This window comes from Berghia stephanieae, chromosome 13 (genome assembly GCF_034508935.2).
Source record: "Berghia stephanieae isolate SIO BIC M18660-M18661 chromosome 13, UCSD_Bste_1.3, whole genome shotgun sequence".
Lineage (NCBI taxonomy): Eukaryota > Metazoa > Mollusca > Gastropoda > Nudibranchia > Aeolidiidae > Berghia > Berghia stephanieae.
Genome location: NC_088372.1, coordinates 12,133,028 through 12,153,027, shown reverse-complemented (window position 1 = coordinate 12,153,027; position 20,000 = coordinate 12,133,028). Strand labels below are relative to the sequence as shown.

General features: G+C 38.3%; 1 protein-coding gene across 7 annotated transcripts in view; it reads right to left on the bottom strand.

Moving 5' to 3' along the window:
* The window catches only part of LOC144958536 (uncharacterized), a 31,381-nt gene that overhangs the window by 5,095 nt on the left and 6,286 nt on the right, over positions 1-20,000 (bottom strand). For 3 of the 7 annotated variants that reach the window (XM_078890574.1, XM_078890576.1, XM_078890575.1), the window contains 7 exons: positions 17,991-18,011; positions 15,936-16,181; positions 12,350-12,379; positions 9,886-9,943; positions 8,836-8,997; positions 7,526-7,750; positions 2,445-2,495 (listed from right to left, as the gene is read on the bottom strand). In XM_078890574.1, coding sequence (XP_078746700.1) covers positions 2,445-2,495; positions 7,526-7,750; positions 8,836-8,997; positions 9,886-9,943; positions 12,350-12,379; positions 15,936-16,181; positions 17,991-18,011 — 793 coding nt within the window. The remainder of the gene's footprint in view (positions 1-2,444; positions 2,496-7,525; positions 7,751-8,835; positions 8,998-9,885; positions 9,944-12,349; positions 12,380-15,935; positions 16,182-17,990; positions 18,012-20,000) is intronic. The other 4 variants (XM_078890581.1, XM_078890579.1, XM_078890580.1 and 1 more) reach the window with 2 other exon arrangements.

Here is a 20,000-nt window from a genome sequence, read left to right as displayed (position 1 = left end):
GAAAACTCGTACTTCAAATATCGATCGATTTAAATGACCCTCATCTAGGTAAAAACTCTCAAATCTGGAATTTCATTAAAGGTCTCTCGAGGTCCCAGGTTTGAGCGTTTTTGCCAAGGTGAGGATCATTTAAATCGATCGATATTTGAAGGACGAGTTTTCTGGCCAAATTTTGAATTACGAGTTTTTCCAGAGTGCCGCAGTTAACTGGTTAATAACAACAGTATTACAGGGCAATCAGTAGACAAATTTGACACGTCATATTGACATGCTCTTTAAGATTGAGCTTTTATAAAGAGCAATATCCACGAAACGTGCTTAAAGCGGTTTACACTGGGTCCCTGGCCAACAGCAACGCTTAACATGTAGGATGAGACATGACGCCTACTGTAAGGCGATTTTACTTTTTTTTTCGGATAGAGACAACGCTGTTAACGGCCAGGTACTCATTTTACTCCTGAGTATGGTGAGAGAATTTGAGTAAAAAGGCTTTTTCCAAGGACTCAACTATGCGCCGAGTGAGGCTCGAACCCAGGACCTTCCGATCTGCAAGCGAGTGTCAGACGACTAGACCACATACCGCACATGGCATATTCTTACAAATGAAACCCATCGACTCAAAACGGTAGGTATTATAATGTAAGGATGGACCTGACGCAGGAAATGCAATTGATAGCCACGCAAGGCGATGAAACTTGTGGATAATTTCTATTATTTACGATGGAGAACATTTGTTTTACATTGTCGTCGTCATCATCAGCATTGCCTTTTTTCAACCTGGGTCAGGGTATAGATAGAATGCGCTTGGCCAAGGAGTTCACAACATTGCCATCCGGAAGTATAACGGACCAACACACAAACTCTGTGTAACCATGAACTTTTATAGTCTGGTTAATACAGTTTAGTGAGAACAACTCAAAAACGCGGATGGCAAAACCAATAACAAAGGCCTGAGTGACGTCATCTTCGAACTATCTATAGGCCATATACAAACAGTTCCCATCCTTCTCTATCCTGAGCTAACATTTTTTTTATCTCGTTCCATGTCTTATCACGTCTCTGTATATCAACTTCTTTAATTCTTCCCCATCTTTCTCGTGACCTTCCCCTTGATCTTCTGACCGGAGGGTTCAAGTCCAATATTTTCTTTGTTATAGTAGAGTCATTACATTGTACATTGTAAGAGAACTTTTAAAAACGTGAGTTTTTATATAGCGCAATATCCACGAAACGTGCTCAAAGCGCTTTACAAATGGTCCCTCTGGGTGGGGTTCCTGGCCTCCCGTGGTGGGCAGGGAGGAACTTACTGTATTATCTTCTATGCACCTAATTGATTGGTTACTTTTAATTACCATTAATTTCCGCTAAGTGGACTAGTGGTATGATCGTTCGGCTATGTGATCTTGTGATATGATACTCGTTTTCAATTCGGAAGGTCTTTAGTTCAACCTCGCTCGGCGCATAGTTGAGTCCTTTGAAAAGGGTCGTTCACTCACATTCTCTCACCGTAATAAGATCTAAATGAGTACCTGGCTGTTAACAGCGTTGTCTCTTTCGAAAAAAAAAGTAAAATCGCCTAACAGACGTCATGTCTCGTTCATGTTACATTTATGTTTGCCGTTGGTCAGCAACCCCTAGTAAAACGTTTGAGAACATTTAGTGGACTGAGCTTTTTTTTTTTTAATTGAGCTTTTATATAGCGCAATATCCACTAACCGTGCTCAAAGCGCTTTACAAAGGGATCCCTGGCCAACAGCAATGCTTAACATGTAAAACGGGACATGACGCCTGTTAGGCGATATTACAATTTTTTTCGGACAGAGTCAACCCTGTTAACGGCCAGGTACTCATTTTACACCTGAGTACGGTGAGAGAATGTAAGTAAAGAGCCTTTTTCAAGGACTCAACTATGCGCCGAGCAAGGCTCGAACCCAGGACCTTCCGATCCGAAAGCGAGTCTCATACCACAAGACCATATAACCGCACTAAACCACATAGCCGCACTATATAGTGGATATTGCGCTATATAAAAGTTCACGTATGACACTCGCCTTCCTGGGTTTGTCTCCCCTTCTGAACGGTTCAATGTTGAGTTTTGCTTTGAAAAAGTCTATTACTCACAATTTTTTCACCGTATCCAGGTGTAAAATGAGTACCTAACCATTAACAGTGTTGCCTCTGTCGGAAATAAAAAGAAAGTTCTCTGTCGCCTTACTGCCTTCCTGTTGTCTAGGTCTACGTGTTAAATGTAGCTGCTGGCTTGGGACCTGTTGTATAACGCTTTGAACACCTTTAGGGGATATTGAGCCATATAAATGCTCGGGGCTTTTCTTTTTTTTGGAGCTTTTATATAGCGCAATATCCACTAAAAGTGCTCAAAGTGCTTTGCATGGGGTCCCAGGTCAACAGCAACACTCAACATAGCCATTATTATGACTACCCACCTTGAACCCTTGATTGTGCTTCGGTCGCTTTCAAGTCACCCCAGCTATAACCTAAAGATGAAAAACAAAAAAGAAATACAAGTAATTATTGAGGAACCTATCCAACTTTTTTCTGTTGTCGTGGTGGTTGGGGTGGGAAGGGGGGGGGGGAGGGGGAGGGGAATGAGCAGGTTCCCAATTGATGCTATGCGTTTAGCCAAAATGCTCGCAACATCCGCCAGCCAGATATAATGTACCAACACACAAATCTATGTATAACCTTTAACGCTTACAGTCTGATTGATAGAATTTATTGAGAACTACTTATAAAAATGGCTGGTTAAAGATCTGAGTGAAGTCATTTTCAATCCTTTTATTGCTCAGTTGGTAGAGCACTCGCTTCACAGGCAAGGGGACAACAATCGTCCCCGGTTCAGTTTATTAAGTTTTTTGAACCCCCTGTTTACCCAGCAATTAATAAGTAGCGCGGGAAGGTCAGATATAGGGAACGTACTTTACTATAGACAATCGTCCTGTCCAAAAGATAGCGAGAAATTGCTATTGTCCGTTTCACGCAATAGTAACCGGGATAAACTCGAGCTCCACAGACTTAATGGCTGTGTAGAATAATCTAATCATTGATTTGTTTTGTTTGTTTGTTTGGGGGTTTTTTTGTGGTCTTCCAATGTAGAAAATGTGAATATACGATCAGACCGCCAGTTCGGCGATTAGTTCTCATTATCGTAGGATCACGATCATTGGTCCATAACAAGGCCGAAAATACTTTTTTATTTAATTTGCAAGTCAAAAATAGAATCACTGAAATGTTCATTAATTCGACTTGTTTTGATAAAGCAATGTGGTCTAGAGGTATGACACTCGCTTTCGGATCGGAAGGCCCCGGGTTCGACGCATAGTTGAGTCCCTGGAAAAGTTTCTTTACTCACATTTTCTGGCCGTACTCAGGTGTAAAATGAATACCTAGCCGTTAACAGTGTTGTCTCTGTCGGAAGAAAAAAAATTGTAATTTCGCCTAACCGGCGTCATGTCTCGTTCTACTTGTCAGGTGTTGCTGTTGGTCAGGGACAATTTGTAAAGCGCTTTGAGCACGATTAGTGGATAATGCGTTATATAAAAGCTCAGTTTAATCAAATCTGGCCAAGATGTCATCCTATTTAAAAAGAGGGAAAAAAACTAAAACAGAGCAACAACATATTTTAACATTTTAGTCAGAACCCTTCAAATATCAATGAATTCATAAATCGTCACTCGTCTTCACAAATGGACATTCTATTTAATGTATGTTTTACATGATTTGCAATAGGATTCAATAGTCTGATGTCACTTTCGTCCATCAACGAGCAACTTGGTTCTAAACAAATAAAATCGGTACTTTTTATTCTTCAGGCTGGCTAGATCTTTTTCACATATCATGTGATCAGAATGTATAAAAAGTCCAAACATGATAAAATCTCGGCATCACCTTAGAGAGTGATCTGTCTATGAACAAACATATTAACAATGTGAGAACAAGTGCTATCTGCATTCTAAGAAATATCAGAACAATCAGACCATTTATTAATAGGAAAACTTGCAACAAATTGGTAACATCTTTTATATTGCCGAAAATGGACTACTGCAATGCACTGTTTGGTGGTCTCACAAAGGACAAAATAAACAAACTCCAGAAAATACAGAACATGGCAGCCCGCGTTGTACTGCAGAAAGACAGGAAATCTGCAGCTCCCGAATTACTACAGCAGCTGCATTGGCTGCCAGTGGACCAGCGGATTAAATATAAATCTTCAACTATCGTTTTCAAATGCCTGGAGGCCTCGTCACCAGCATATCTCTCAAACCTCGTTGAACGGTATAACCCACAGCGATCGCTTCGATCAACGAACGACCTCACATTGAAAACACCCCGCTGTCGAGTGAAGGCTGGTGAACGCGCCTTTCAGCATTCTGGTCCAAGGTTGTGAAATTTACTACCACTAGAGATACGTTCTTCGTCTTCACTAGAGGAATTCAAGCGTCGATTGAAGACATTCTTATTCCGACAGGCTTATTATGTGTATAATTAGCGTTGTTCGTGTACTGTGTTAGGGCTTAATGATTAAGTTAATCTATGTTATGCTCCTAGAGCCCTCCTGATGAAGGGATGTTTGGCGTACTATAAATCTATACCTTTATTATTATTATCATTTAATATTTATAATGTTTTTCTTCTCTGGATACACTTTTATGCTCGTCGGAGAATTATTTCATAAGAGCTTCCACCTTTGTTCCGATAGTTTAGAACCAGTTACTAAGTTACAATGCGTCATTGCGTAGGAGCCTATTGTCTAAAAATAAACCTATGAATTGGGATTTTAGTCTCGGTATAAACAATGACATGTGCTTTGAATATAATATGAACCTAGTATCAAAACAGTTAGCTCGCAGTGCTACTATATTTATAAACCATGTGGGATTACAAAATGGATTCTTCTCCTGCTGAGAATCGTGATAGAGGAAAAACTCACGATCGTGGCTACTAGTTATGGTTCTGTAATATCTACTGACCACGATCCTACATGTTCCATATTAAGGATAGTAGAATATAGCACATTCTCCAGATAATTTAATCGTTTGATTGCGAGGAACGTGTTGCTTGATTTAGAGACTTTTTCAATATAACTAATGTAACAGGTGGAATTATTATTTTTTCGGGCGGGGGGGGGGGGGGGGGGGGGGGGGGGGGGTCGATAATCATTGGGATTTTCCAAAAATTATAATAGTTTTTTTGAAATTTCTGAAGGCCCCGATAGCTGAGTTGGTAGAGATTTAGGGATTTTCCAATAATTATAGTAGTTTGTTCATTTCTGATGGTCCCAATAGCTGAGTTGGTAGAGATTTTGGGAATTTCCGATAATTATTGGGATTTTCCAATAATTATAGTAGTTTGTTCATTTCTGATGGTCCCAATAGCTGAGTTGGTAGAGCTCTCGCTTCGCACGCAAAGGGATCCTCTGTCCACCCAGCAGTGATTTGATGGCTGGCTGGGTCTGTTAGGTTTGTCGAAAAGTCCCTTGCGTTAGACTAGCGCTCTATCCAATGAATAGCAAGCAATTGCTATTGTCGGTTTCACGCTATAGAAACCGGGATAAACTCCGGCTCCATGGGCCTTATGGCTTATCATGACTACTTGTTGATTTCTGCATACTTTCACAAAATTTAAAAAATACAATTTTCATTTTGAAGTCTTTTGATATTATTATTATTTTCAAGAGCGCACTTTAAACCTTGAAATTACATTAAGTAAACTGTGATACAGCTGCTATCAAAGACACTTTAGAATGATTAAAAATGACGTCGCTCAGCTCTTTGTTATTGTTTTTAGACAGCCATTTTTATGATAAATTCTCATTAAATCATATCAATCAGACGAATAAACGTTTAAGATTACACATGGTTTTGTCTGCTGGTACGATTGACATGGCGGGCTGAGCATGTGGGTTGTGTATCTAAACGTATGACATAAATAGATCTGCTATGATTGACTAAAAATATAATTTTACAAAAATCATGACCTGATTAACCGATCCCTACAAACCACGTGACCTCAAATAACGTGACCTATATTGGGACATCCGGAACGAGTTAGAATATTATGAAATGAGCAGTCGTTCCCATTTCCCTTGGTAGGTGGGGACGGTCCTAGTTTATTATAGATATATTTGTAACACACCCTGGCCATCTGATATTGATGCTATGTGTTGAGGTAGAATACTCACGACATAAGCTAGCCGGATATAATGCACAAAATTATCTGTAACCTTGAGTATCTATAGATAGTTCGAAGATAACGTCACACAGGTCTTTGTTATTGTTTTTTTGCCATCCGCGTTTATGAGTAATGCTCACTGAACTGTATTAACCTGACTATAAACGTCCATGGTTACACACAGTTTTATGTGTTGGTCCGTTATACTTCCGGATGGCAATGTTATGAGCTTATTAGCCAACCGCATACTATCTATAGATATATTTGTAACACACCCTGGCCATCTGATATTGATGCTATGTGTTGAGGTAGAATACTCACGACATAAGCTAGCCGGATATAATGCACAAAATTATCTGTAACCTGGAGTATCTATAGATAGAACAAAGTTGACGTCACTCAGGTCTTTGTTATTGTTTTTTTTTGCCATCCATGTTTGTGAGTGCATGCTAGGCTTAGAAGCTCACAACATTGCCATCCGGACGTATAACGGACCAACACACAAAACTGTGTGTATCCATGAACGGTTTTGACGGGTTAATACAGTTCAGTGAACATTACTCATAAACGCGGATGGCAAAAAACAATAACAAAGGCCTGAGTGACGTCATCTTCGAACTATCTATAGATAGCGTGCGCTTGGCTTAGAAGCTCAAAACATTGCCATCCGGAAGTATAACGGACCAACACACAAAACTGTGTGTATCCATGAACGTTTTTGACGGGTTAATACTGTTCACTAGATAGTTCGAAGATTACGTCACTCAGGTCTTTGTTATTGTTTTTTGCCATCCGCGTTTATGAGTAATGCTCACTGAACTGTATTAACCTGACTATAAACGTTCATGGATACACACAGTTTTGTGTGTTGGTCCGTTATACTTCCGGATGGCAATGTTATGAGCTTCTTAGCCAAGCGCATACTATCTATAGCAGACCAACAGACAAAACTCTGTGTAAACATGAAATTTTATAGCCTGGATAATACATTTAAGTGAGAATTACTCATAAACGTGGATGGCAAAAAAACAATAACAAAGACCCGAGTGACGTCAACTCCATTCTATATTTATATATATATATATATATATATATATATATATATATATATATATATATATATATATATGCGCTTGGCTAAAAAGCTCACAACATTGCCATCCGGAAATATGACGGACCAATACACAAAACTCATCATCATTTTTAATATCATCAACATCATCATCATCATCATCATCATCATCATCATCACCACCATCATCATCGTCATCATCATCATCATCATATTTATAGGAAATGTACTGAAGAAGGATATGGCTGCGATTTAAATACCAACCTGCATCCTGTAAATATTTGATAAGGTCATCATCATCATCATCATCGTCGTCACCGTTATCAAAACCATTATCACTGTTGTTATCATCGCGACGGTTACCATCGACAGACGGATGACCACCACCACCACCAGTAGCAGCCCCACCGCCACCGCCCCCGCCAAAGCTGTGATCAGTTACTGGCCATTTTGACTGTTTGTTATCTCCCTTGATGTTGCTATCTGTATCTGATTATAAAAAAAAACCAGGATGATTTCATTAGGTTTGAGGATGCGTGCACTTATTTGCAGGTCTGATAACCCAATCCCTTATGGGCTCATTGTTGTAATGGAAATCTAAAAATTTGACGCAAAATATTGTCCGTTACAACAATATTAAACTAACCCTTAAGTAGGTTCCGATGTCAGTGCTGCCAATATGAACACGTCGGTTTGCGGTATAGAGAGTTCGAAGATGACGTCACTCAGGTCTTTGTTGTTGTTTTTTGCCATCCGCGTTTATGAGAAATGCTCACTGAACTGTATTAACCTGACTATAAACGTTCATGGATACACACAGTTTTGTGTGTTGGTCCGTTATACTTCCTGATGGCAATGATATGAGCTTCCTAGCCAAGCGCATACTATCTATAGCGCGTTCATGGTTTATATAACTTCATACTGGAATTTGTGCGGCTACGTGGTCTAGTGGTATTACACTCCCTTTCGGATCGGATGGTCCTGAGTTCGTGCCTCGCTCGGTGCATACATAGTTGAGTCATTGGAAAAGGCTCTTTACTCACATTCTCTCAATGTCTCTGTCGGAAAAAAATGTAATATCGCCTAGCAGGCATCATTTCCCATTATAGTGACTGGCCTATATTATGTGATCAATCATCTCAAAATGAGATATTCTGAAGAAGAAGAAGGAGAAGAAGAAGAAGAAGAAGAAGAAGAAGAAGAAGAAGAAGAAGAAGAAGAAGAAGAAGAAGAAGAAGAAGAAGGAGGAGGAGGAGGAGGAGGAGACGGAGATGGAGAAGAAGAAGAAGAAGAAGAAGAAGAAACTGGATATGGATAGGGGGAGAATAAGAAATGGAGAAGGAGGAGGGTGGTTTAATGTGATGATTTCTAATTCATATATAATAGAACTTAGATTTTACTACGTGTATAATTGTTTACTACCTGCCACTTTGCTCAATATCACTTTGCGGCGCTGCACTGCGGCTGAGTACCATTAGAAGCTTCTGCCCAGGTTATTACATTCTTTTCTCAGAAAAGATCATAAGGACAATTTTCCCATTGGTGATGAATAAAGGTTTTTTTTATATACTTACGAAATAAAGGCAGGGTTTTGTCGTGACCTTCAGATTGTTGTTCCTCGTCCTCAACCAGCTTGACCAATGCATCGATCAGGTCAGACTCGGAAATGGCCTCACTACTCATCTTCTCGTCCTGGTTGGAGATCGCTTTAGACTTTTTGATTTCTGCAGCTAGCTCTGAGAGTCAAATGCATTTTAAAATTTACATTTCAATGAGAGTAAATTTAAGTTGTCACTCGCAAACTGACTAACAACGGTATAATGAATTAGAGAACTGAAGACTGAATATATATATATATATATATATATATATATATATATATATATATATATATATATATATATATAAACAAAAACCATGCGTGACATAGAAACAAATACCTTTTATGTAATTATAAACCGCCATAACCGCGAAGCCGATAATGTACGATAAACACAACAATCTACTTTCACTTTCACTTCCTAATGAGAGCGAATGCTCGAAACAATAATGTAGAAGTTGATTATAATATGCTTGAAATATTATACATATATATATATATATATATATATATATATATATATATATATATATATATATATATATATATAGTATGATTGGGCAAGATAAAAATAACTCGTTTCATTATATACAAATAAATAAAATTATTTTGTAATTTTGGAAAATATGATTTCATGTCGAAATGCGCTTGGCATGCAGCATAAGATGATTAACATCTTTTCCTCTATATGGTTGTCACGTGACTTCTAAGAATTGTCCTTCACTTTTTAAAAAAAATTTAACAACGGAGCTTGATCAAAACTTTAAAAATAAATCCATCATTAGTATAAATAGTATGAAGTTGACGTCACTCAGGTCATTGTTATTGTTTTTTGCCATTCGCGTTTATGAGTAATTCTCACTAATTTGTATGAACCAGACTATAAACGTTCAAGGTTACATTTAGTTTTGTATGTTGGTGCTTTATACTTCTGAATGGCAATGTTGTAAGTTTCTTAGCCAAGAGCATACTATCTATAGAATCCAAGATTACCTATAATACGCTCGAAAAAAAGAGTTATTACCTTTCTTTTTCTTGGAAGGTTGTTGAGTTTTCATCTGGCTCAGTGCCTTGGATAGAATCTGTGAAATGGAGAGAGGAAAAAAAAACTTACTTATGGGACAGCGTGGCTCAGCGGTATGGTCTTTGCTTCGTATCTGAAAGGTACCGAGTTCGACTACCCGCCGCGTTGTGTGGCCTTGAGCAAGTCACCCAGCCTTAGCTCACTTTGCGGCGCTGCACTGCGGCTGGCCTCTGGGTTATTCCAGTCTTCCCTTGGAATAGACCCTAAAGAAAAATTTCCCCTTAGGGATGAATAAAAGGAGTTTATTAAGACGTGCCGAGGACTTCGGGTATTTCCAGTGTAAGAAATTGGATTCAGTAGTCTAATGTCACGCAGCCCGGCAAAGGCGGCCATCTTGGTTCTAAACAAAGAAAATCATTACTTTTTATTCTTCATACTGGCTAGAACTTTTCATATGTCTTGTGATCAGAATGTGTAAAAGTCAAAACATGATCAAATTTATGGGGTTTTTTTTTCCTCTGGATACGATTTTATGCTCGCCGGAGAAATATTTCATACGGCGTCGGCCATTGTTCCGATAGTTTAGAGCAAGTGTTACTAAGTTAACATGCGTCATGAGGAAGGAAGTGACGTTACGACTGTTGAATAGTATTGTATTTAAACTCCACCATAACGAATAGAAATCTACCCAATATTTCATATTAGTGTCTGTCCATTCAATTTCCTGTACCTGGTTCATCTTGATATAATACCGCATTGAGACACATGTTTTGTGCGGCTATGTGGCCTTGTGGTATGTCACTCGCTTTCGGATCGGAAGGTTCTGGATTTGAACCTCGCTCTTGAGTCATTGGAGAAGAAGGCTCTTTACGCACATTCTCTCACCATACTCAGTTGTAAAATGAGTACCTGACCGTTAACAGCGTTGTTTCTGTCCGAAAAAAAATTGTAATATCGCCTAAAAGGTGTCATGTCCCGTCCTAAAAGATAAATGTTTTGGGTTGGTCAGGGACCCCTTGTAAAGCGCTTTGAGCACATCAAGTGAATGTTGCGTTATATAAAAGCTCTTTTTCATTGATTATTTTAAATTTTAAATTCAAGTTTTGGTATCTGATTTGAATGAAATAATACCGGCAGACCTAGTTACTGCTACGAAAAATTCGTAAAATTACGAAATGTTGGCTTCAACCTCCAGAAATAAACAAACATTTTTGAATCGATAAAGTGCGTTAAAAAGAAGACTTTCGGGCCACAAATAATAATAATAATAATAATAATAATAATAATAATAATAATAATAATAATAATAATAATAATAATAATAATAATAATAATATACTTTATTTATCCAAAAGAATGGAAATTCGTTTACAGACGTGGCATGCATAAAAATGTATAAACACAAAGTTGAGAATCTATGGCGACAATGTATACATATATATATGCAAATATACAAACATGTAAAAATATACAACCAAGAACGAATAGCAACACCTTATATATTAATTTGATAAATCGAGATAGGCCATACCTCTGGCCTTTAGTCCGAACTTGTGAGTGTATATTTAAAAGATAGTATTTAATTTAAATCACAGTTGTTCGTTAAAAATTCGAACACCATGTGGCAAAAATGAATTAAGGTGACGTGTTGTCTTTGTTTTTATAGATATAAGGCGACAGCTCCTCATGGAGAACTTAATATGTTTGCGAAGGGGGTGATCGCCATCCTTCATAACTTTCTCCATTTTACTTAGACATCTAAGCATCTATTCAGTGTTTTGAAGGCATATTTAATATTGTTAAGTGTAAAATTATAATTTTTAAAGTTAATAGGATTCAATAGTCTGATGTCACGTCCTCGAGCAACGAGCAGCTTGGATCTAAATAAAGAAAATCCGTACTTTTTAGTTGTCATGCTGGCTAGAGCTTTTTCATTTGTCATGTGATCAGAATGAATAAAAGTCAAAACATGATCTGATTTATAATGTTTTTCTCCTCTGGATACAAAGCTCGTCAGAGAATTATTTCATAATGTCGTTCTGCATTGTTCCGATAGTTTGGAACCAGTTACTAAGTTACTATGCATCATTACGAGGAAAGTGACGTCACGACTGTTAAAGCCTATTGTAGTAACTTCTATTTATTCCCTCTGAAAACTACGAATTTTGAACATTTCAAATGTGACCCCTCGTCTCAAAACGGTATTATGTCGGGATGGACCAGATGCTAAAAAGTCAAATTATAGTTAAACTGGTCAAAAATATGAAACGTTGGTATTTAGCACAATAAAATATGATATTCCTTCTCCTCCATAAAGCAAATAAACTCAACGTAAGCATGATTTTTCTGGCTACAAAATTGCATTTTCAGCATCTTAATCATCCCGACTTAATACCGTTTTGAGACGAGGGGTCACAAATAGGCAGTTGTGAATACCGGATAGTGATGATGGGTGACAAGTTACCTGTACGGAATCCAAACCTTGTCTTTTTGTCTGAAGATTGAAAAGAAATATTAAAAACACAAAAGCATGAATGACTGGTGCTATCCGGTAAAGTAAAATACTTACCAGTTCTCCCCCACCCCCAGTCCAATCTTACCAGTCCTACAGTACGAGATTTTATAAAGCAGATTAATTATTTTGGCCTACTCGTTTATTGTTATATGGGTTGATGGCTAACTCGTTTTATCTCCATATTTGTTCAAATTGAGAGAAAAATTCATTTAAAGTTTATTTTTTTGTGAATAACTATATAAAAACTTCAACCACTCTTTTATACATACTCTAGTTTATGCGTCAATTTTCCGAATTGAACCAATTTTTTGTCAGATAAAGCCTTTTAAAATCTTGATTGTAACGCATGTTATATCTCAACATTTTCCAAAAGTGGGTACAGAACCAGTCAATCCTCAGCCCAGCATTCTTAACTCTCTCCTTACCGGTCTTTTTCCGGATTTTTCCCCAAAACTTCACTCCCAACCTATACAAAAATAGATTTATTTCACTTAAACAAAACGTCTGTTAGTTCTTGCTATACATATTTTTTTTTCTTCTTAACAAACTCTTCAACACAGTGTTAATATACTTTAACTATAGCAAACACTTTTGTTCAAATATTATGATGTACAAAAGAAATCAGAATGAGAAAAAGGTTGACTGCATCGTAACGAATGTGACGATTTTCCTTTGGCTGGTAAGGAGAGGGTAACACCCTCTGTATTTATTAATTTATTTATTCATTTGATTATTTTTAATTAAACCTTTTTATTTTAGTTTGCTTTGACCAATATGGGGAGTCAATGCTTCCAAGTCTAATTTCTTTATCACGTTCATTTTGACATGATATCGATTCAACGCGGTGGGTAAGATTAGATCATGAAATATTGTGCGGCTATGTGGTCTTGTGGTATGACACTCGCTTTCGGATCGGAAGGTCCTGGGTTCGAGCCTAGCGCTCGGCGCATAGTTGAGTCCTTTGGAAAAGGCTCTTTACTCTCTTTCTCTCACCGTACTCAGGTGTAAAATGAGTATCTGGCCGTTAACAGCGTTGTCTTTGTCCGAAAAATTGTAATATCGCCTAACAGGCGGCATGTCCCGTCCTACATGTTAAATGTTACTGTTGACCAGGGACCCCTTGTAAAGCGATTTGAACACATGTAATGGATATTGCCCTAAAAAAAGCTCTATAAATAATATATATATATATATATATATATATATATATATATATATATATATATATATATATATATATATATATATATATATATATATATATATATATATCACCATCGCCGTGTTTCATCACGGCCAGCTGTATCGTGTAGGCGGCTCAACATTTCAGGAAATTGTGCAATATCCTCTCGCCGTTTATAGGGAATGATATTAGCGGAAGAGTAGCGTCCCTTGATTGGACGTCACCCATAGTCTGTGACGTCACCGGCGGAAAAGTTATTAGAGAGAGAACGTCATGTTGGTTGTGCGCATGCTCACTGAACTGTATTAACCTGACTATAAACGTTCATGGATACACACAGTTGTGTGTGTTGGTACGTTATACTTCCGGATGGCAATGTTATGATCTTCTTAGCCAAGCGCATACTATCTATAAGTCTAAGAGGGTTCTATAGATAGTATGCGCTTGGCTAAGAAGTTCACAGCATTGCCATCCGGAAGTATAACGGACCAACACACAAAACTGTGTGTAACCTTGAACGTTTATAATCTGGATAAAACAGTTTTGTGATAAATGTGGATGGCAAAAACAATAACAAAGACCTGAGTGACTTCATCTTCAGTCTATCTATAGTGTTAGGCTATAGATAGCATGCAGATGACGTCACTCAGGCCTTTGTTATTGTTTTTGCCATCCGCGTTTGTGAGTTGTTCTCACTAAACTGTATTAACCAGACTATAAAAGTTCATGGTTACACAGTGTTGTGTGTTGGTCCGTTATACTTCCGGATGGCAATGTTATGAGCTTCTTAGCCAAGCGCATACTATCTAAAGATAGTTCGGAGATGACGTCATTCAGGTCTTTGTTATTGTTTTTTGCCATCCGCGTTTATGAGTAATGCTCACTAAACTGTATTAACCCGACTATAAACATTCATGGATACACACAGTTTTGTGTGTTGGTCCGTTATACTTCCGAATGGCAATGTTATGAGCTTCTTAGCCAAGCGCATACTATCTATAGATAGTTCGGAGATGACGTCATTCAGGTCTTTGTTATTGTTTTTTTGCCATCCGCGTTTATGAGTAATGCTCACTAAACTGTATTAACCCGACTATAAACATTCATGGATACACACAGTTTTGTGTGTTGGTCCGTTATACTTCCGAATGGCAATGTTATGAGCTTCTTAGACAAGCGCATACTATCTATATATAATATTTTAACGATGGCTACTGATGAAAGGTCAGTGTGTGTCGCAATGACGGGAAAATGATATTATGAATGATGACATCCCATCCGATTCAAACATTGGGGAATAATCTCATGTTTTGTCTTTTTTTTTTTCTAAATAGGGAAAATATTGTCGAGTTCGAATCTCAACATGAGTCATTGACGTGTGTGTGTGTGTGTGTGTGTGTGTGTGTGTGTGTGTGCGCGCGTGTGCGTTTTCTTTTTATACAGGAAATTACGTCACATACGATTAAAACAAAGGTCATTGCCATTTGAATTTATTTCTTCTTCTTCTTCCAGTGTCATCTCATGGGTTGAGGTCGACTTGAAATGACACGCCAATCTTCCCTGTTGACGGCTTGCTGACTGATTTCGGCTGCCGACAATCCTGTCCATGTCCTCACATCATCTATCCAAGTTCTTGCTGGCCTGCCTCTTCCTCTTTTCCCCTCAACTCTACCCTCAAGAATGTCCTTGTTGACAGTTTGATGGCGTCTTAGGTGTCCAAAATACTTAAGTTTTCTTGTTTTTATTATTTTCATTAGGGTCGGTCTGATATCAAGGATGTCACAGACATCTTTATTTACATTCGAGAAATGACATCACAAATGATTCTCAACATTGACCCTCGGTCATTGACTTGTGTATTTCACTTACACAATATAAACTTAAGAGCGGCTGGGTTGCCTGAAGCCGGGGATTGTAAAAATACTACCAGAAAGGTGAAGATAGAAAAGTTTCGCGAAACATTTCCAATTTCACCTTTTGGTTAGTATCATAATATACAGCAGATACAACCGTGAGTGTGTTGACCAATGCTAAATGTATTTGGTAATAATATAAAGAAAATAATAAAAATACTTTCATTCTATTTCAGCGGGAATGTCTAGCATGAAGGCAGACTATGTCTAGAGAAGAAAGGAATATCCCGGGCATCAGAAGTCCTCTAGGTTTTTGAGAGTTTTGTTTTTGTTTTTTTGTTTTGTTTTTTTTTTTTGGGGGGGGGAGGGTGGGGGGGGTGGTTGTCAAGCAAGATGAGGGTCATTTAAAGCGATGGATACTTGAGAAACTAGTTTTCGACCAATTGATTAAATACATGTCATCCCAGAGTACGATAGACGAAAGAGTTCATCGCCTAACCTTGACACTCCCCAGAAGGTCCAACTCCGCCTCATCCGTGTCCCTCTCAAAAGTCCGTCTTTTGTCCATGTCTTCGGCGCTCAGAGCTCTCGGCTTTTGATGCACGGGCTTGATGGTTTCTGGCGTCTTGGGCATTTTGTCTAAGCTGACATCATTTCCTGTTGTCCTATCCGATGCTTCTGGTAAATGTGCATCACTCCTTGGCTGATCATCCTGTGAGCTTTCATTCTTTTCATAGGCCTTCAGCTGTGGATGAAATGTGTGTATTTATTGATAAGTTGTTGAGGGCTTCACTCACTCACTCACTCACTCACTCACTATCCAGCGTCGTCCTCATTGACGTTGGCTGCCCGCACTCTGTGATGACAAAAGTCTGCCCATTCTCTTCGTCTGTTGACGGTATCATATAATTCGGTTCCATTCATGTCGGTCCATTCTAATATGTTTTTTCTTGCGAGTGCGCGTTGGGAACAAAGTTCGATTTCCAAAACGTAAGAGTGTATTACTATTTCGTCATCTTTGAATAAAATACATCTTCAAAAACATTTAAATGATACTTCTTTTTAAAGAATCTAATTTTTAGTAAAATGTAACGACTTATAATCTGACGTCACAAATTACGACTGTAAACATGATATCATTACGCATTACTATTTAGGGAGAGGGGTGCGGCTATGTCGTCTTGTGGTATGACACTCGCTTTCGGATCGGAATGTCCTGGGTTCGAGGCTCGCTCGGCGCACAGTTGAGTCCTTGGAAAAGACGCTTTACTCATATTCTCTAATCGTACTCAGGTGTAAAATGAGTACCTGGCCGTTTACAGCGTTGTTCGAAAAAAATTGTAAAATCGCCTAACAGGTTTCATGTCACGTCCTACATGTTAAGTGTTGCTGTTGGCCAGGGACCCCTTGTAAAGCGCTTTGAGCACGTTTAGTGGATATTGATCATTATAAAAAAGCTCAATTGTTTAGGGAGAGGGATTGATTAAAGAAGGATTTCTTGTGTCTCTCTGCCTACGTCATTACAGACAGGAGGCAGTTACTCGTCTTAGAAAAATTTTAAGAGTTCACAGTGGGTTCTTTCATCGTTCAATAAATTGTATCATTTCTATCTGTGGAAATAGAACCACTCATATAATCTCTTTAATTTATAAGTAACGTCTGTATATCTATTTACTTTATACCATGGCATAGTTCCAATAGACAATATTGATATTGATTTATAACGAACACATATGATATATTTTGTATAATGCTTGCATATTAGACAATATATAGATACAGCAAGATAAGGTAGATTGAACAGGAATAAATTTCGTCTAAATATATCAATTTTATCAATAATGATGATGTAGTAGTAGTAGTAGTAGTAGTAGTAGTAGTAGTAGTAGTAGTAGTAGTAGTAGTAGTAGTAGTAGTAGTAGTAGTAGTAGTAGTAGTAGTAGTAGTAGTAGTAGTAGTAGTAGTAGGTGTTGTTGTTGTTGTTGTTGTTGTTGTTGTTGTTGTTGTCCTTCAGAGCCATTCGGCACATGGAGCCGGAGTTTATTCTAGTTTCTATAGCGAGAAACTGACAATAACAACTGCTTGCTACCTTTTGGGTATGATGCTAGTCTATCGCAAAGTACTTTCCGCCAGATCTAACAGACCCAGCTACCCAATCACTGAAGGGTGGACAGAGGGAGGGGGGGGTGCAGCAAAAATCTCGAGTGCACCCGGGATCGATCTCGGACCCCTTTGCGTGTGAAGCGAGTGCTCCACCAACTGAGATATCGGGATCCCCGATGAATTGAATTTTAAAATAGTCTAAAATTGAAAACTGGATTGCCTACTATACAACGTGCAACGTTCGAACCACTGGGTCACCCCTACAACACTCAACACAAAGCTCTATGGTGAGGCTGAGGACCTAAAGCGGACCACAGACTTCATAGCAGATATCGGACTGCAGAGGAACGAAGAAGAAGAAGAAGAAGAAGAAGAAGAAGAAGAAGAAGAAGAAGAAGAAGAAGAAGAAGAAGAAGAAGAAGAAGAAGAAAACTGATATCAAAATACTTACAATATCATGAAGAAGGATTAGCTGAAAAATAAAAGATTGGGGAATATGTGAACCACTGAGCCAGCCAAAACGGTTTTATGTCGGGTCGACTCGGGCTCTACAAAGTAAATTTATAATTATAATGATAAGAATTAAGAAAACTAATGGTTTTTATGCATTGTAAGAAATTGTATTGTGCGGCTGTGTGGTCTAGTGGTATGACACTTGCTTTCGGATCGGAAGGTCCTGGGTTCGAGCCTCGCTCTGCGCATAGTTGAGTCTTTGGAAAAGGCTCTTTACTCACATTCTCTCATCGTACTCAGTTGTAAAATGAGTACATGGCCGTTAACAGCATTGTATCTGTAGGGGAAAAAATGCAGTGTAGCCTAACAGGCGTCATGACCAGTTATACAGCATTGTATCTGTAGGGGAAAAAAATGCAGTGTAGCCTAACAGGCGTCATGACCAGTTATACATGTTACATGTTGCTGTTGGTCAAGGACCCTTTGTAATGCGCTTTGAGCATGTTTTGTGGATATTGCGCTGTATAAAAGCTAAAGTGTTTTTTGTATTTTTGTTTTTATTTCTCTTCATCGTAAAGAATAGAAATTAACCACAAGTTGCATTTACGATTGAAGAAACAGACGTTTGTGAATGTCGAGAGGGTAAGTTGGATACCACACATGTTTTGCAGGACTGTACAGAGTACAACGAGCAATGGGCGACCATTAATTGGCCCGAGAGGACTACACTAAGGTCGAAGCTCTATGGGTCTCAGCACGAGCTTAGGACGTTCCTGCATCTTTGTGTCCTTTGGTCATAGAGACATCGTGAGGGTAACGAAGGAGGAGGAGGAGAAGAAGAAGAAGAAGAAGAAGAAGAAGAAGAAGAAGAAGAAGAAGAAGAAGAAGAAGAAGAAGAAGAAGAAGAAGAAGAAGAAGAAGAAGAAGAAGAAGAAGAAGAAGAAGAAAGAAGAAGAAGAAGAAGAAGAAGAAGAAGAAGAAGAAGAAGAAGAAGAAGAAGAAGAAGAAGAAGAAGAAGAAGAAGAAAGAAGAAGAAGAAGAAGAAGAAGAAGAAGAAGAAGAAGAAGGAGAAGAAAAAGAAGAAGAAGAAGAAGAAGAAGAAGAAGAAGAAGAAGAAGAAGAAGAAGAAGAAAGAAAGAAAGAAAGAAAGAAAGAAAGAAAGAAGAAGAAGAGGAAAGAAAGAAAGAAAAAGGGGAAGAAGAAGGAGAAAACCACAAGTTTTATATTTTTGACTGTAAATTCAATTTCATGGGCCACTTTCATTCCTACGCAATGTGCCTCAAGACGATGGGTCATAATTATATATAGATAGAATGAAGTTGACGTCACTCGGCTCTTTGTTTATTGTTTTTAGACCGCCGGTTGGTAGAAAAGTTCTCACCAAAGTCTCTCCGAGGGATTATTAACATTTAGGTTATACATCATTTTCTGTTTTTATACGATTGGTCTGAAGAGAAAAACAAGTGAGCATTTACCAAATACCAAAAATTGCATACAATCAATTGACGTTATGCGTTTAAGTAAAATAGAGCGCTAGTCTATCACAAAGTACTTTCCTCTAGATCGAACCGAACCAGAAACCCAATCACTTCTGGTTGAACTGGTGGAAGGGGGGGGGGGGGGGGGGGGGTCATAATCGTAATATTAAAAACGACAAAAGTTGTAAAAATTTGATTTCGTCGATTTCAGAAACCAATAAATCATTCTCCTCAGAAAAAATGATCACCTGACCCAAGTCTCATTTTTATGCTCGGTGCATAGTTGAGTCCTTGGAAAAGGCTCTTTATTCACTTTATCTCACCGTATTCAGGTGTGAAATGAGTACCTGGCCGTTAACAGCGGTGTCTCTGTAGGAAAAAAAATTGCAATGTCGCCTAATAGGCGTCATGTCTCTACGTTCTACATGATACGTGTTGCTGTCGGTCAGCGACCCTTTGTAAAGCGCTTTGAGCACATTGAATGGATATTGCGCTAAATAAACGCTCAGGTGTTTTAAAAAAAATTAAAT